Source organism: Pyxicephalus adspersus, chromosome 1 (genome assembly GCF_032062135.1).
Source record: "Pyxicephalus adspersus chromosome 1, UCB_Pads_2.0, whole genome shotgun sequence".
Lineage (NCBI taxonomy): Eukaryota > Metazoa > Chordata > Amphibia > Anura > Pyxicephalidae > Pyxicephalus > Pyxicephalus adspersus.
Window position 1 is genome coordinate 106,915,910 of NC_092858.1, and position 14,890 is coordinate 106,930,799.

Sequence of the window (14,890 nt, forward strand, 5' to 3'; positions counted from 1 at the left end):
CCATGTAGAATGTTTGGATCACCTGGTTTTAGGGCAGATCTTGGAGGCCAATTCCTTTCCACCCAATGCCTCTCAAGAGCTCTGCTGTCCCACATGCACAGATAACAGGGATATTTGGTGTATCCGCGTTGCTGACCAAAAAGGAAGCATACCATTTTGAAGTCACCACAGATGACCAAATTGTGTTGGTGATATTGCAACAACTCAATGACTCTCTTTATGTCTACATATTCTTCACAAAGAGAAACCGAATGGCCAATTGGGACTCACCCAAATATATTGCCATTTTGAAAAAGGACACACTTAAAGCTCTGCTTTGAGCTATCGATGAATAGTCACCATTCAGTTGAATTGTAGATTGGATCTCCCAATTCCTCCATTAAACCAGGTATGTTATGGCAATACACAAAGCCACTGCCAGTTCTAAAGTACTGCAGAAATCATTTTCTCTGGTTCAAAAGTACGATACCTTTGTTCCCTTTTTCAAGTAAGTTTTTCTCATGCAGTCTTGATGCTAGGACTTCTGAAGCCTTTTTCGATAGTCCCAAATCACGTGCTAAATCACTCAACTCATGTTGATCAAATCTTTACAAACGGAGTCCTCCTCAATTTCAAACTCTTCATCTTTGTTGTCACCTAGTTCATCACCATAATCATGTTCTTCAAGAGAGGGTAGTGTAACAAAAATCGGCACTAGGATTTCATCTGAATGAGCCACTGGGCATATAGCCGATGGTAGACTAGGATCCTCTATGTTACGTTTATTTTCCTTGTTACATGCTGAAGTTTTCACCATACAAAAGTAACAGTCACTGACATGATCTTCTGGCTCTCGCCAAACCATAGGTATACTAAATGGCATCTTATCGCATGCTCCCTTTGTCAACATTCGTAAACCCTTGACACACTGTTTGCACACAATATGAGGGGCCCAAGACTTATCTTGATCACTAAGTTTAACTTTGAAATATGCCAAATAGGTTTGCTTTACAAATGTGCTGATGTTGGCCCTTTGACTAAGAATGGTGAAACTGCCACAGATATAACAAAATTAATCAGGGTTATTTATGTACTTACAACGAGAACCAGCAGACCCAGACATGATCAGAAAGAAAGGAAATCTGTGTGTAAGTAGAAAAATAGATTTTGCCTTTTCACTACGTAGAGCAGCGCACAGCCTCTGACCACACTGTCCTGCATGTAAATGAATAGCCTAAACAAATCCATGCTACAGTAATCGCATTAATATAAGCAGTAGAGAAAAAAACCTGACGTGATAGAAGAAAACTAACTGCACTTTCAAAATCAGCATACCTATTTTAGTGTAAATAAGCTTAAAAATTTAATTCAACAAAAACTTGGTTATTATTATTATTATTATTATTATTATTAAACAGGATTTATATAGCGCCAACATATTACGCAGCGCTGTACATTAAAATGGTTCTAAATTGTTCCCCAGTGTTATTATTAAACAGGATTTATATAGCACCAACATATGTTATGTTCATGCTGTTCATCAAAGAGGAGTTGCAAATAACAGACAAATACAGACAGTGACAAAGGAGGAGAGGACCCTGCCCCTGAAGAGCTGTTTGCGCGATCTTCTTTATGGTGACTACGTCAGATCATGCCAGTGCAATGTGTTTTGGTACAGCCACTTATAGTGGTGTGTGTGACAGGGTGACAGTGCAGGAGTACAACTGGCAGACAGTCGTTACCCCATAACAGATAGAGCTTCAACAAATAACTTTGTTGGAAGGTCACTAGTTATTATTTTATTAAAAGCTGCGGATTTTAAATTAAAAATTTTATATGAACACTTCAAGGGTAAAATAGATTATCGGGTTAACATATACTTTGACATTCTTGTTGCGATAAATAAACCAAATGTAATAAAAGGGCTAAAATAGTTTACTGGAAAATACCTCCTGAAGCACCCTCTCTCGAAGAGGTAACATGCTTTTGTGGATACCTTCTGTCCAAGAATGATTAGTATTTCAGTCTATTCTATTACTCTTTATTTATGTATCCAAGCAAGACTGTTGACATTGCTTTAAGTTAACATTTGAGTATAGGTTATCTTTATAGCACAAGAATCTGTGAATGCATCTTTCCTGATATCCTATATCCTGTTAACTTTTTTGTGTAGAGCTTTATTTTTGTTTTTTATCCAGCAAATTGTGTAAGAAGTAGTTCCCCATGCTGCCCTTAGACATGGCCTGCTAAGGCCATTGCTAAATCTCTGAGAATACCTCTTAGTGAGTAAGCTTAGGGCATGTACATGATACAATTAATCACATGCTACAGTAAAGTAATGCAATGTTGCCTAAAGCAAACTTGTGGACCCCTGCGTGACTTCTAAAGCTGTAAGCCCAAACTTAAAGGATTCCCCTAGTGAGCACTAATTAGCTGAGCAAACTAGCAAAGATTTCCCCCTTTTTTAAATATAGTAGTCAATAAGTATTGTTAGTCATCTTTCTTTTGAAAGGTAGAATTTTTCCTTTTGTTTTAAACCATGCATTTTTATAGGTTCACCCAGTAACCACATAGCATACCCCCTCATTTAGCTATTAAAATGGCCTGCTCAAAAAAGTGCCCTGTGTCGTTCACTTTCATTCATATTTATTCAAGTAAAAGAAACGTGTAATTAGAATCAGCTGCAGAATCAGTCTTTTCCTCTTCTTCCCGTGACCTTTAGCCTTTGCCTGTGGCAGATCTTCCCTGAGCTTGGTTTTGCACTGCATTATGTGCATCCCACACATTGCACACTGCTGTAACCATTTGTAACCATCTTCCCTCTTCTTAGGATAACACTTGGCTATACAGTGAATAGGATGTTTGAATAAAAAAAGACTAAAGTCTAAAGATTCTTCTGAACTATTGCCCTGTCTGCAAATATAATAAATAGAGCATCTGGAAAAACCTGTTTTCTTTCGTTTTGTTACATATGATGCTATACAAACAAATAGTGAAATCAAGAAGAAATTATTCTTTTTTATCCATTCATCTTAGCTTTATATACAGTAATCTTTACTTTTCTTTTCAGTCGAGCCAAATGTAGAACCAGTTTGAACATGACAGGTAAACTTTTCTTCTGGCAAATACTGAAAAGAAACTAAAACTAAAAAGATTTTTTTTTTTTTGCCACACACTTAAAGAGCACTAGCCTGCACCCTGCTGAAAAGAGGGATAAATCATGGCTTGAAATCTAATATATATTCAACAAGGAGGAGCACTGATGTTGACTGTTTAATTCATATTCAACACACAGCTGAATAGAGCAGACTACCTTCTATCCAATATATATTCACAAGGCTAAAATAATAGAGATCGAACAGGAAATGTACACTCAAGAGTAGTCCTGAATTCAAAGGACAGAGCCACTGAGCTAACAATCTAGTGCCATAATAATATCCAGAGAGAGGAAAAATGTTAGAGCATCTATGGAAAGCAAAACTGTATAGGAGGAGCATACCTCCCTCTTTTCCCCCCTTTCATTTTGGTCCCCCTCCTTTTTCCCTCCCTCCTTCTTCACTCTCCTTCCTTCTTTCCAAGCAGGAACCTTTGTGTGTTGCAGCTGGTGAGGGGGGAGGTTTTGCTCTATCTTTTCACTATACAGGCTCTTTTTTAACAGGCAACACTTCTGTCCTCAGTACCAAACAGATTTACTTTTATCTTATTTTTGTGTGTGGGGTTTACAAACCTGCATTAGCCTCTGATTTCTATCACTTTTTTTAAAAGGTTTGAATTTTTCCAGCATCCAACTGATAAGTCATTTTACTATCGTCTGACTTTTCCATGTTTAAATTACTACTTTTTTTGCAACTATAATGCTCAGAAAATTATCTCTATATTAACTGAGCTGAATGGTTAGTTTTTAAAAAAGGCCACAAAAGTAAATTTAATTGTTACCTAGGTAGCACTAAACAAAATGGCACCTTTCTTCACTTCATTGGATTTATTTTTTGATTGATTTTTTTTTTTCATTAAAATGCTGAAGCACAAAATTATAGCTTTGGATCTTGTGGCAGATCATGTTTGACAGCAGATTAGACAGAGGTTCTGACCTATTGGTAATTTAACTTTACGTGTTTCTGTAAATTAGCCAAATGATGCATTTTTGCTGTAATAGAGCACACAGAGGCACTGCCATGGACATACAAAGGAACATGGTATACAATTTATTTTTGTTTCTGTTTCTCTACGGTCACATCAGTCTCGGCATGGCCAGCCAAGGTAAGACCTTCCTGGTGTTTATGTATGTTATATAACCTGAAAGCAACTCACTTCCCAAACTAAACTGTCAGCTCTGTGGGTAAGTGGGAATTTAGGGTTTGGAGTTTACTAGTTTGCACTTTATGGTATATACATGATGGGGACCTTTGGGTTTACGGATAAATGACAACCTGCAAAGTATGGTAGCTGGCAATCATCAGCAATCATTTTTTTTACATCTCTTGGCTGATCTAAATTGATGGAATCCCTGTGGGATATTTTTAAGTAAGTTTTATTCCTTTGCTTTGTCTGTTTCAAATAAAAGCTTATGTTTTTGCTTTAAAATAATTATATTTTCCTACCCCAAAGTCTACATATCAAACAGATTCATTTCAAACTGCTGAAGTTTCAGGTAATGCAGGCTATAAGGTTCAAGAGGAAAGCAGATGCAAGAAGAATGTAATTTATTTGGCTGTGTTTCCTTTATAATTAAGTCTAAAAGAAAGGCTTGGTCATGTGTTGCTTTATAATAGCCCATCAGATCTAGATTAACTTTATACATTTACTGTTGCCAGGTTAAATAAGTATATAATTATACTGATTAAACTTTAGAAAAATGTGCAGTGTAGTTAGGCAATACATCCATTCTTTTAATGCTTTGAAGATGGATTTATGAACATTGGAGCTATGGTTGCTGTAGACAAAACATCATACAGGCATCATAAACACCTATCTATGCCCTTTATTAAAAGAAACTGTTCTCTTTTACTAAAGTTGTTTAACAATGTGTCAGCAAACAGCTCAGATGTCTCAGATGGTTATTTCATTACATGATTGTTTATCTGTTTTTCAACTTTTCATTTTGTGTATTTGCACATCATATGATGTTACAAAGGTCAGACCTTGTGAATGCTTTAATACATTATATATTTTACAATCAGGCATGTAGTTAGGTTATCTTTAGTAATACTTACCATCGGTGTAGTGTGCATACTGCCTGATATCACCAGTACCCAATGTCTTTGTACACTGATGATTGTGTAGAATTAAATTCTCCTATAGATATTCTGCTTTGTTCTGACCTTTGAAGTAGTTTCATGAGGGCTGAGCTAGCCTATGATGTGTTTTCTACTGCTGTTATGAGGCCTCTTGTTATTTTTTGACATTTTTTAGCTATGACTGTGGATGTTTCCTGAGGTGGGGGAAATCTCAACCCAAGGTTCAAGGCCAGAGGCGAGCAGTCTGGGGGTGGGGGATACAGAATAAGGTCTTGGTCTGTGGGTATGTCATATAACTAAAAACAGCAACTAGTAAAATGACCATGAGGTACAAAGTCAAGACATTCCTGCAAAACGTGCTCATTTATAGAGATTGCAGATACATTTGATATCAGTGCAATTAACATTACATATCACATTGCACAGTAATAATACTCAGCCTAACCACACATTCATTTTTTTTCAATTCTTCATTTAGTAATGCTGCAGAGAATGTGAAGGGAGCTTAACCATTTCTATCAATCAGAACCATTTTTTTCATTCACTCTAAACTGATAAAAGATTTCATCTGACTGTGCATCACTGCTCTTGTCAGTCATTACTACTTGTTGTCACTTTTACTTACACTAGTGATAGAGTGGCAGAGGTCTCACAGTTCACACCTTGGGGTGACAAATGTGCGTCTCCTTGTCACAGTCACTGTACTGTTAAAGCAGATTCAGGTTCTCTTGCCTTCACCTGTGTGCAATATTTTAGGAACAGTGAAAGGACCATTCATAAAAGAATTTCCAACATGTTGGAAAAGCAAAAGTTTGCACTGCTGATGACTTGCCATATTCAATACCTTTTCATTAACCCCTACATACATGACTATCAAAATAATGTTTTTATCATTTATATAGCTTTAAAAAAACATGTATTGTGTAACTACATCCTATTTCGGGCTGTATATGGACCTTGAAAGTTAAACTAATGGTTGACACTGGTTGGTTGGTAAAAGTCAATCTGCAAAAGAAATGTATAGAGAGTACAGTAATGTACAGATGTATACCTGCCATAATCAAGTATTGGAGTTGTGCCTTTTCGAGCATCTAAAGGGATTGTTATCATCTGCAGAAATTTCACATTATGCTGAGAAACCTCCACAGCCTCATAGTACGTGTGCCCTATTTGTCACAGAAAAAATATATTACCAAAAGCCACCTTTTAAGAACATGAATGATGGAAATTGAATGTGCCAGAGAAACATCTTACCAGAACTTACCAGAAAAGCCACAGCATATCTGACATTTATTTCTGAGAATGCTGGCTGATGTTTTTTCCATCATTATCATGGAAGGTCTTTTTATGTATCGCCAATGAGATAAATTACTGACCTGAACAAGCATTCAGATTCTCTCAATTCTATCTTCAAGTGCAGTATATTTCTTTCACTTCAGTTTCTCAGAAAGTTTTTGTGAAATATATCTTCATTCAGTTTTATACATAAGAAAACAACATACAGAAAAAAAAGCAAAAACAAGAGTGAAATACAAAAACAGAACAGGGAACAAAAATACAATAGTCAGCGTACATATACCTTTTACATGAATCATAGCATCCATACATCTATTACAACTCAGAAAGTTTTTAATCCAGAAGTAGCCAAGCAACTAGTATTCCAAAACAATTCAAGCGACAACAGCCTACGTGTTTCACCTACAGGTTTCCGGTAGATATAATTTACATAAATTGTCTAAAACATACTAAGTATAGCTCCTAGTAACCAAGTCAGGTTTTATTGTGTAAGAAATGAGGAAAGGAATCTGATATGCAGCACCTCCATTTTTACTGCAGTTTTGTCTTTTGTGACCCAAGCGCATACAATTAAAACTTTAACTGGTTAAAAAGAATAAAGCTACTGGGTACCCAGCTAGCTTTGCAAAATGCCAGACTTCATTTTCTAAAGTACAATAATTCTCTTGATAAACTACCTGAGGAAAAATGCAAACTTTACAAAAAAAAAATAAGGAACAAGTTTAAATCATCTGCCCTGGCTATCACAATAAATAGAGTTTAATATGTTTAAGTTAGACCAAGAATATGAACTTGAATATCTGTAAAGGAAGTCACATCATGAAATATTATCTAGTAAGCATATACCTGAAAAGAAGAAATCAAATACTTACATTTATTTCTGCCTCACAGAACACTGCTCAGGCTCATGAAATAAATCCCAAAGTCTGCTGGGAAAACCTATACTCTGGGAGTCTTAATCTGAGGATACCCCACAGCGCTCACTGACTGCAAGAGACAGTGGTGACATGAAATATCCAAATGATCGACGCTCCCAGAAGTGTTTTCCCCTCGGACTTTAGGGGACGAATTCCTAAGTTTAAGCAGTGTATTCTGTTTCTTCTTTTATATGTATAAGACCCTAGTTTTTAATATGATGTGCTGCGCCATACAAGTTACTGGCTGCAGTGCTGCACTGTCAACAGGAAAGTATTTTTCTAAAATGTTGGCAGATATGATTTCCAGTACCCCCCATGATGATGTAACTATTTTACTCCATAGTGTTAATAACGGATATTTATCTAGTGTTGTTTTACAATGAGTGTAAATCAGAACATTTGACTGACACTTGTGTAAACATCACTGCTTTTAGTCTGTGTAATAATAATGTTTTCCATACAAATAAAATCTAGATTAATCTTCTAAGACCGCCTGGAATACTTTAGGACCTAAATTCTGGTTTAATGCTTCTTCATGGAACAAAAAAACCACACTGTCTGTATCAATAAATATGGCCATTTGAAAGATGCCTATTTTTTTTTTTTTTAATTAAGAACACTTTAATATGTTAGAATGTCTATTTAGTTAACATGTCTCTGCCAGTGTGTTGGTGTAGTTTGTATGTTCAAAATGGCTATGCAGGTGCCACCATGTTCGTTCATGGTGGGGTAAAGCATGTGGTTGTCATGTCTAATTTGTTTTTGCATAATTTGTTATTTGAATTTGTGCCAAATCACACCTGCACAACCATACACGCATGACGCAACCCATGCAGGTCATAGACATTTGATCATTAGTTGATTCAGCTTAAAAAAATCTACTCTGGGAGACAATTTAATGTTTATAGTATACCAGAAAAGTTGTGTCACTTGCTTGCTCAATCATACTTTTAGAATTTGTTCAAAGAGATGAGAAAGCAGAGAGTCTGTACAGGGAAGGTTGATATTTAGCATATGTGTGCTTTGTTGAAGCAGAAACAGAAAATATTAACTTCATACACAGGTCCTTGAACTTTGTCAATGGTAGCATAAAGCTACGTACACACTTCCAATTATTATCGTTGGTAAACGAACGACGAACGATCCTGCACGATATCTGCGAACGATCGTATAGCACCGATCCTGTACATACAGATAACGACACGATCGTTCGTAGATATTGTACACACAATAGATGCGATCGTTTGAACGATAAAGGAAGTTACGTGCACCGCAGGAACGTTCGTTCATCACGCATGCTCAGACCATGGACGATCAATGAACGATCGTACACACGAACGATGGTCAACGATCGTCGTCCAATCCGATCCGCCGGTCCAGTCGTTCATTTCCAACGACTTTCCTCGTTCGCCGGCGTCGTTGGTTACTTTTTTACGAACGATTTTTGCCCAATCGATCGTTCGTCGTTCGTTCGTCGTTCATTTTGAACGATAAAAATTGGAAGTGTGTACGCAGCTTTACTTGGTCAAGAACATACCTCAGATTGCTGATTAGACAGTGAAAAAAAAATCTAAAACACATTATTAGAGATAAATGGTTTTTAAGATTTTTTAAAAATATAACTAACTTCTGCTTTGAAAGTAGACAGTTGACAGCGTGGTCAGCTTTTTGAAGACTGGAAAAAATGAATAAATTACTTTTTAGGGAGGTATTTTTCAGAACAGTGAATAATTTTAAACAGCTCTCTCATCAGAAATTATAAACATCATTTAGTTTAGGGTTTTCTTTTCCCAACAGGGACAATTTGCATGGGTTTTAAAGGTGCCAAATATCAGCGCTAACAACACAATATATGTTATAAAACAATTTGTTACAATTTATTATACAATATTAAAAAAAATGTATAACAAAACAATAAATGCTTGCAAAATGCAAAAAATGTAATAAAGGTGAAAGAGTGACCCCAGTAGAATTACCGACTAAAGAACAAAAAGATAAACCTCTCCAATGGGAGTTTATATATTTTAGTTTGCAAAAAACAGCATAATATATCAATATCATTTAGCAAATTGACTACTGATTATGATTGCCTGGAGAGTGCAATGATGATTTTGCTCCTTCTATTGTCCAATTTTGCAGCAGATTTATATGGAGTATGTTTTTTAGATATATTTTTTTGTTCTGTGAAATGGTTATAACAATCATAATCAACTAATTCCCTTTTGATATGTGCTCTATTTTGTTCTAAATCTGAAGACAATACTACTAAAGGTGATATTTTATCTTTTTGATTATATACACTGTGGTGCACTAAAAGAGACTACCTACAACACTATGGGGTCACATCACTCTTAACTGCAAAAGAAAGTCTGTGTTATGGATTTTAAACTAATAATCTTGCTTTCCAACATCAATGCTTGAATTACATTATACCAACCTAATCATCAACCACTATTTGAACAAGTAGGTGCTATTTTGTGATTTCAGGTGACTCGTTTGAATACTCATATAAAAGATCGTTTTATGTATTTCCTTGCTTTTTTATTCATTTGGATATTCTTTTTGCTTTGAAATATAGATACATAGATGCGGTACTAGTAACCTTCTGTCCTTCTGATGAAGCCTATTGATGAAACACTTTAAAGACTGTAAAAGTTATCATGTATCGTTACAAATCATGTGATTACTGAATTGTCATTTTTTGCATTTTGCAAGCATTTATTGTTTTGTGATACATTTTTATAATATAGTATAATAAATATATATAATATATAGTATAATATAATATAAAATATTAAATAAAATATAAAAAATTGTTTTTTAACATATACTGTGTTGTTGGTGTTGATATTTGGCACCCATGCAATTTTTCCATGTTGGGGAAAGAAAACCCTTGGGTATTTTTGAGTATTAGGGTGTGGTGCAATGTAAAAAATTCTCCCAAAGTAACCATTTAAAACATTTAGTTTAGTCCAGAGTTGCATCTTTTAGCAATAATTTATGACCTTCACAATCACTGTATGATTTCTGGGACAGGACTATATCCACTGTAAAGAAAACACTATATCATTACTAAAATTATTATTATTATTATTATTAATTAATTAATTAAATTATTTAATTAGTAAAAATATGGCACCAACATACTATGCAGTGCTTCACAAAGTCCATAGTTATGTCACTAGCTCACAATCTAACCCACCATAATCATATCATTACCACAGTCCAAGGTCAATTTATTGGGGGGTAGCATATTAACCTAACAACATGTAAACATGGGGAGAACATGCAAACTCCATGCACATAGCACCTTGGCTGAGATTTGAACCTAGGACCTAGGGCTGCAAAGCCAGACTCTGAGCCACCGTGCCACATACCTTATCTGACATTTTTCAAAGATTACAAAACCATATAATAGCCAGTTTTGGTATTTTGGTGCACTAATAAATATGCTGCAAATAAATACCCAGTATGTTGCAGTACAATATCTTATTAAAAAATGAGACAGATAATGACACAGGAGAGAAATTAACAAAAACAGGAAATCAACAATTTCTGTACAAGAAAATATATGAAAACCTCAAAGTTGAAAGTGCAGAAAAATTGCAGTTCCTTTATTGCTTTCTAGAAGGGACTGAATCAACCAGCAGTTGTGTTTAGTTTTATTCACAGTTTGTTTAGTTAATGCTTGATGACATTTTAGTAGTATTTATTTAAATATAAAATCTTTTTACCAGTATAGTAATACTGTATATCAGTATTGTCACCCTAGGACAGGAAGTAACTTTTTCCTTCTTGGGTTTACAATCACTTCATGTTAGCTTTGTAAACATATACAAATAGACATAGAGTGCCACATGCTGGCTACAAATAGGAAAAATAAACTACAAATGTGTAATATTTTGGACGTACCCGAGTAAAACTGTTCAGTTGTGCACTACCTTTATGTCCTGCATTGTTTGTACAACTTATGGGGTTCTATACATTAATGTCAATTCTATGTACAATTTACAGGGTGAGATGTTTGAGTATGTTTTTTCTGTATTTTCCCTCATTGCCTGTGCAACTGTTTTACTAAGCATTCTATTGTACAGCACCAATGAAGATGTTGGTGCTATATAAGTCACAATAATATAATAAAAAATAATAGTTTGTAATACATTGTGTCCTTGAACGGCTTTGGGCAATGAGCATTGGCATCCTGGACCTCTTTGGTAAACCACTATAGTGCCATACAAGAGAAGCATGGTATTGAGGGTGTGCTGTCTGATCTTTTGTATTGCATGCAGTGGAAACAAATTCATGAAACATCAAATGCATAAGGCTAACTTAGATGGATAAGCTAGTTGCATAACATGAGCAGCAAGTGTTTACAAAAAAAATTTAACTGTGAAAATTACATAAATATCACTTACTGAAAACTGAACAAAGAATTAAACAATTTAAACTCTTTACTTCACTGGTATTTTCTACCATTAGTATTTAGATCCACTGATTTTGGGTATTATTACCATTTGGCAAATAATGTGGGAGACTAAATATATATAATATCTTGTAACTACTTCCACATACATGCTAAAACTTGCTGGATTTATTTCATGCATTAAGAACTAAGAAAAATAGATTGTACCAAATTTGGCAAACAAAGTGCATTGATTAAAAATTACTTAAACAGTTTAAATGATGTGATCATGGCATACAAATGCAATGGCAATGTGGAATTTTTAAATATATATTGGCAGTGGTGATTTATTGGAAATAATCTTGACATTATTTGGAAACAATCTTGGCAGTCCCGGGCTTTGTTTTCAAATCAAAAGCAGGTGGTAAATGTTTGATAGATGTGGTAAATGTTTTGTTATAACATATTTGACAGAAAAGCCTGTTCTACTTAGAAAATGAAAACTTGCCTTTAGCAAAGTTGCAACCTATGGATTTAGCTTGGGTTTCCTCAGTACATGTGATTTAAGCAATTCCAGACAAGTATTTCCCCTTAAATAACTGAGGAAACAAAACAGGAAACCCTGAAAACAGCTGCCACGTTCCACAAAAGATTGGGTTTATTTCAAGGTGTCAGGAATTCTGGCTGAAAATGCCAGGACTGATCTGCTCAAAAAAGAATTTGTAATAAAAAAAAAACATTTTGTTTAGAGTCTAAATGCAGTCTCAAACTTGAAGTAAAATGTATTAGGAAACCCACAAAAATGGAAACTTGGTAACATACATAAATTAAGTAAAATATGAAAGTAGGTCTACTGGTGGCTTGCGCATGGCCAGGTGAAGAGGCAATCTGCTGAGCTCCGTACCACAGACACCGTTTTTGGTAGATCATACTGCCTTATCTCTGAATGAAGTGAACAAGCTGGAAGATTGCATCCAGAGTCATGAACTTACCGTATTTTTCGGACCATAAGACGCACCAGTTTTTAGAGAAGGGAAATGAAGAAAAAAATATTCTGAAACAAATAGTGTCCTAAAATATTTTATGTGCATTAAAAACCAACAGCACAGTCATAAACACATGTAATCAACCCTGTAAAGTAAACAGCAGCATTTAGAACCATTATTAACATTATTTATATTTATTTATTATATTAAAATCATAAATTATAATATAATACATAAATATAAATAATAATTTAAAACAATAATGAAATAATAGACAACAATGTAATCTAAAAATAAAATCAAAATGTACGGTACTTTTATTTTTATGTTGTGTGGTGTTTTTGTACTGTAAAAACCATTTAAAAGCAGATTACATTGTAATCTGCCTTTAAATTTCCCTCCCTGACACACCCCCATACATCACCAATCACATCACTGGAAGATGAGTCATCCTCCGAGTGATGTGAGGGGGGGGGATTTCCCTGCGTGCTCACACAGACAGAGACAGATACGGAGGCTGGAAGCTGCTGGCATGTGTGGAGAGATACATAGCATAATGCAGGATTTCTGCATTATGCTATACTTCTCTCTGCAAGATGCCAGCAGCAAGCAGAGCTGCGGACACCTGGGTGAGTATTTGCTTTCAGTTGTAATCCGATTGTCATACTATGTATGACAATCGGATTGCAATATAACATTTGTTTACTTTGTGTTGTGTACGTGTGTTGTGTATGTGTGTGCTTTCCTGCTCCCAGCATGACTTTGTCAGCCAATCATGCTGAGAGTGGGAGGACGCCGGGAGCACGATACCAGAGTGACAGGAGTCACAGTCACTCTGGCCGCGCTGGACAGGAGAAAAGCCGGAGGGGGGGCTACACAGGGGGGACGGGACAGCGGCTGGGGAGGATACCGGAGAGACGGCCCGGGCACAGAGGCTACATTTGGACCATAAGACGCAGAGACTTTTTCCCCCCACTTCTGGGGGGAAAAAAGTGCGTCTTATGGTCCGAAAAATACGGTAAGTTGCATTTTACTTTCTCATCTATTGATGATCTAGAAAACTGCAACAGGCGAAACAACGTTAGAATCAGGGGCTTACCTGAGGTGACTACTAAACCAGATCTCATGGCCACTGTTCAAGGCATCTTTAAAATGTTAATGGACAGACCCGTAACCACATAATTACTTTTTGATAGGGCACATAGAGCCTTAGGCCCTAAATCATCGGACCCCTTCCTCCTTGTGACGTTATCTGCCGTGGCCATTATTTTAATGTGCGGGAAGACATTTTGAAAGCCACACGCCGCAAACAATCCCTAGATTTTGATGGTGCACAACTGTATTTTCTGCCAGATCTCTCTAGATGCACCTTTGTGATGAGGAGGGCTCCCCTTTCAGCTTCATATTCAATTTCAGGGGAAACTTTTGATTTTTAAAGATGCTGATGACCTTCCAAAGATCATTTTACTCTTGGTCTACCCTCTATTGATCTTCCTCAATGGCGCCAAGCTGCAACAGGCTTATAAAACTACATGGCTGCATCTCTATGGTTTGATTGCCGTATTCTTCAAGATATGCTAGACTTTGGTTGTACCAGCACTACTGTTGTTCCCGCACTGATGGATTTGGTCTCCCCACTGTCCACCCAGCTATGGACACCAATGACATTCCTGTTTGATTGGCTGTTTTTTTTTCTCCTTCCTGACCCGGATGACTGTGCTATTTTCAATGCTATTATTACTACCCTGGGTTTCTCCCATTTTTCCTACATGTCCACACACTGGAGTAATTACTACCTCCTCTGGCACAAGGATCTTGTTCTGGATTGCCATCTGCACATCATGGTGTCTACAGTTGATGGGGTAATGATCTCTACTGCCTGCCCGACATGTATTCTACACCTGAACATTTGGATTGGGACTTTGCATTCAGTGAGATGATTCTAGTACGGGCTATATAGCTCTGTGTTTATAGCGTATTGCGTTTTTCTATTATCGGCCAATGTTAGGCTGGTATGTTAGCACTTCTAGCTAAGCTATGCATGAACGTATGGCTTTGTTCACTAATGCATAT

General features: G+C 36.1%; 1 protein-coding gene across 3 annotated transcripts in view; it reads left to right on the forward strand.

Annotated features, from left to right (window-relative positions):
• Positions 1–3,568: 3,568 nt before the first annotated feature.
• SCUBE3 (signal peptide, CUB domain and EGF like domain containing 3) overlaps positions 3,569–14,890 on the forward strand; it is a 124,180-nt gene continuing 112,858 nt past the window's right edge. For 2 of the 3 annotated variants that reach the window (XM_072422833.1, XM_072422839.1), the window contains exon 1: positions 3,570–4,239. In XM_072422833.1, coding sequence (XP_072278934.1) covers positions 4,113–4,239 — 127 coding nt within the window. In that variant the 5' untranslated portion in view covers positions 3,570–4,112. Of the gene's footprint in view, positions 4,240–14,890 lie in introns of all 3 variants that reach the window. The other variant, XM_072422864.1, reaches the window with a different exon arrangement.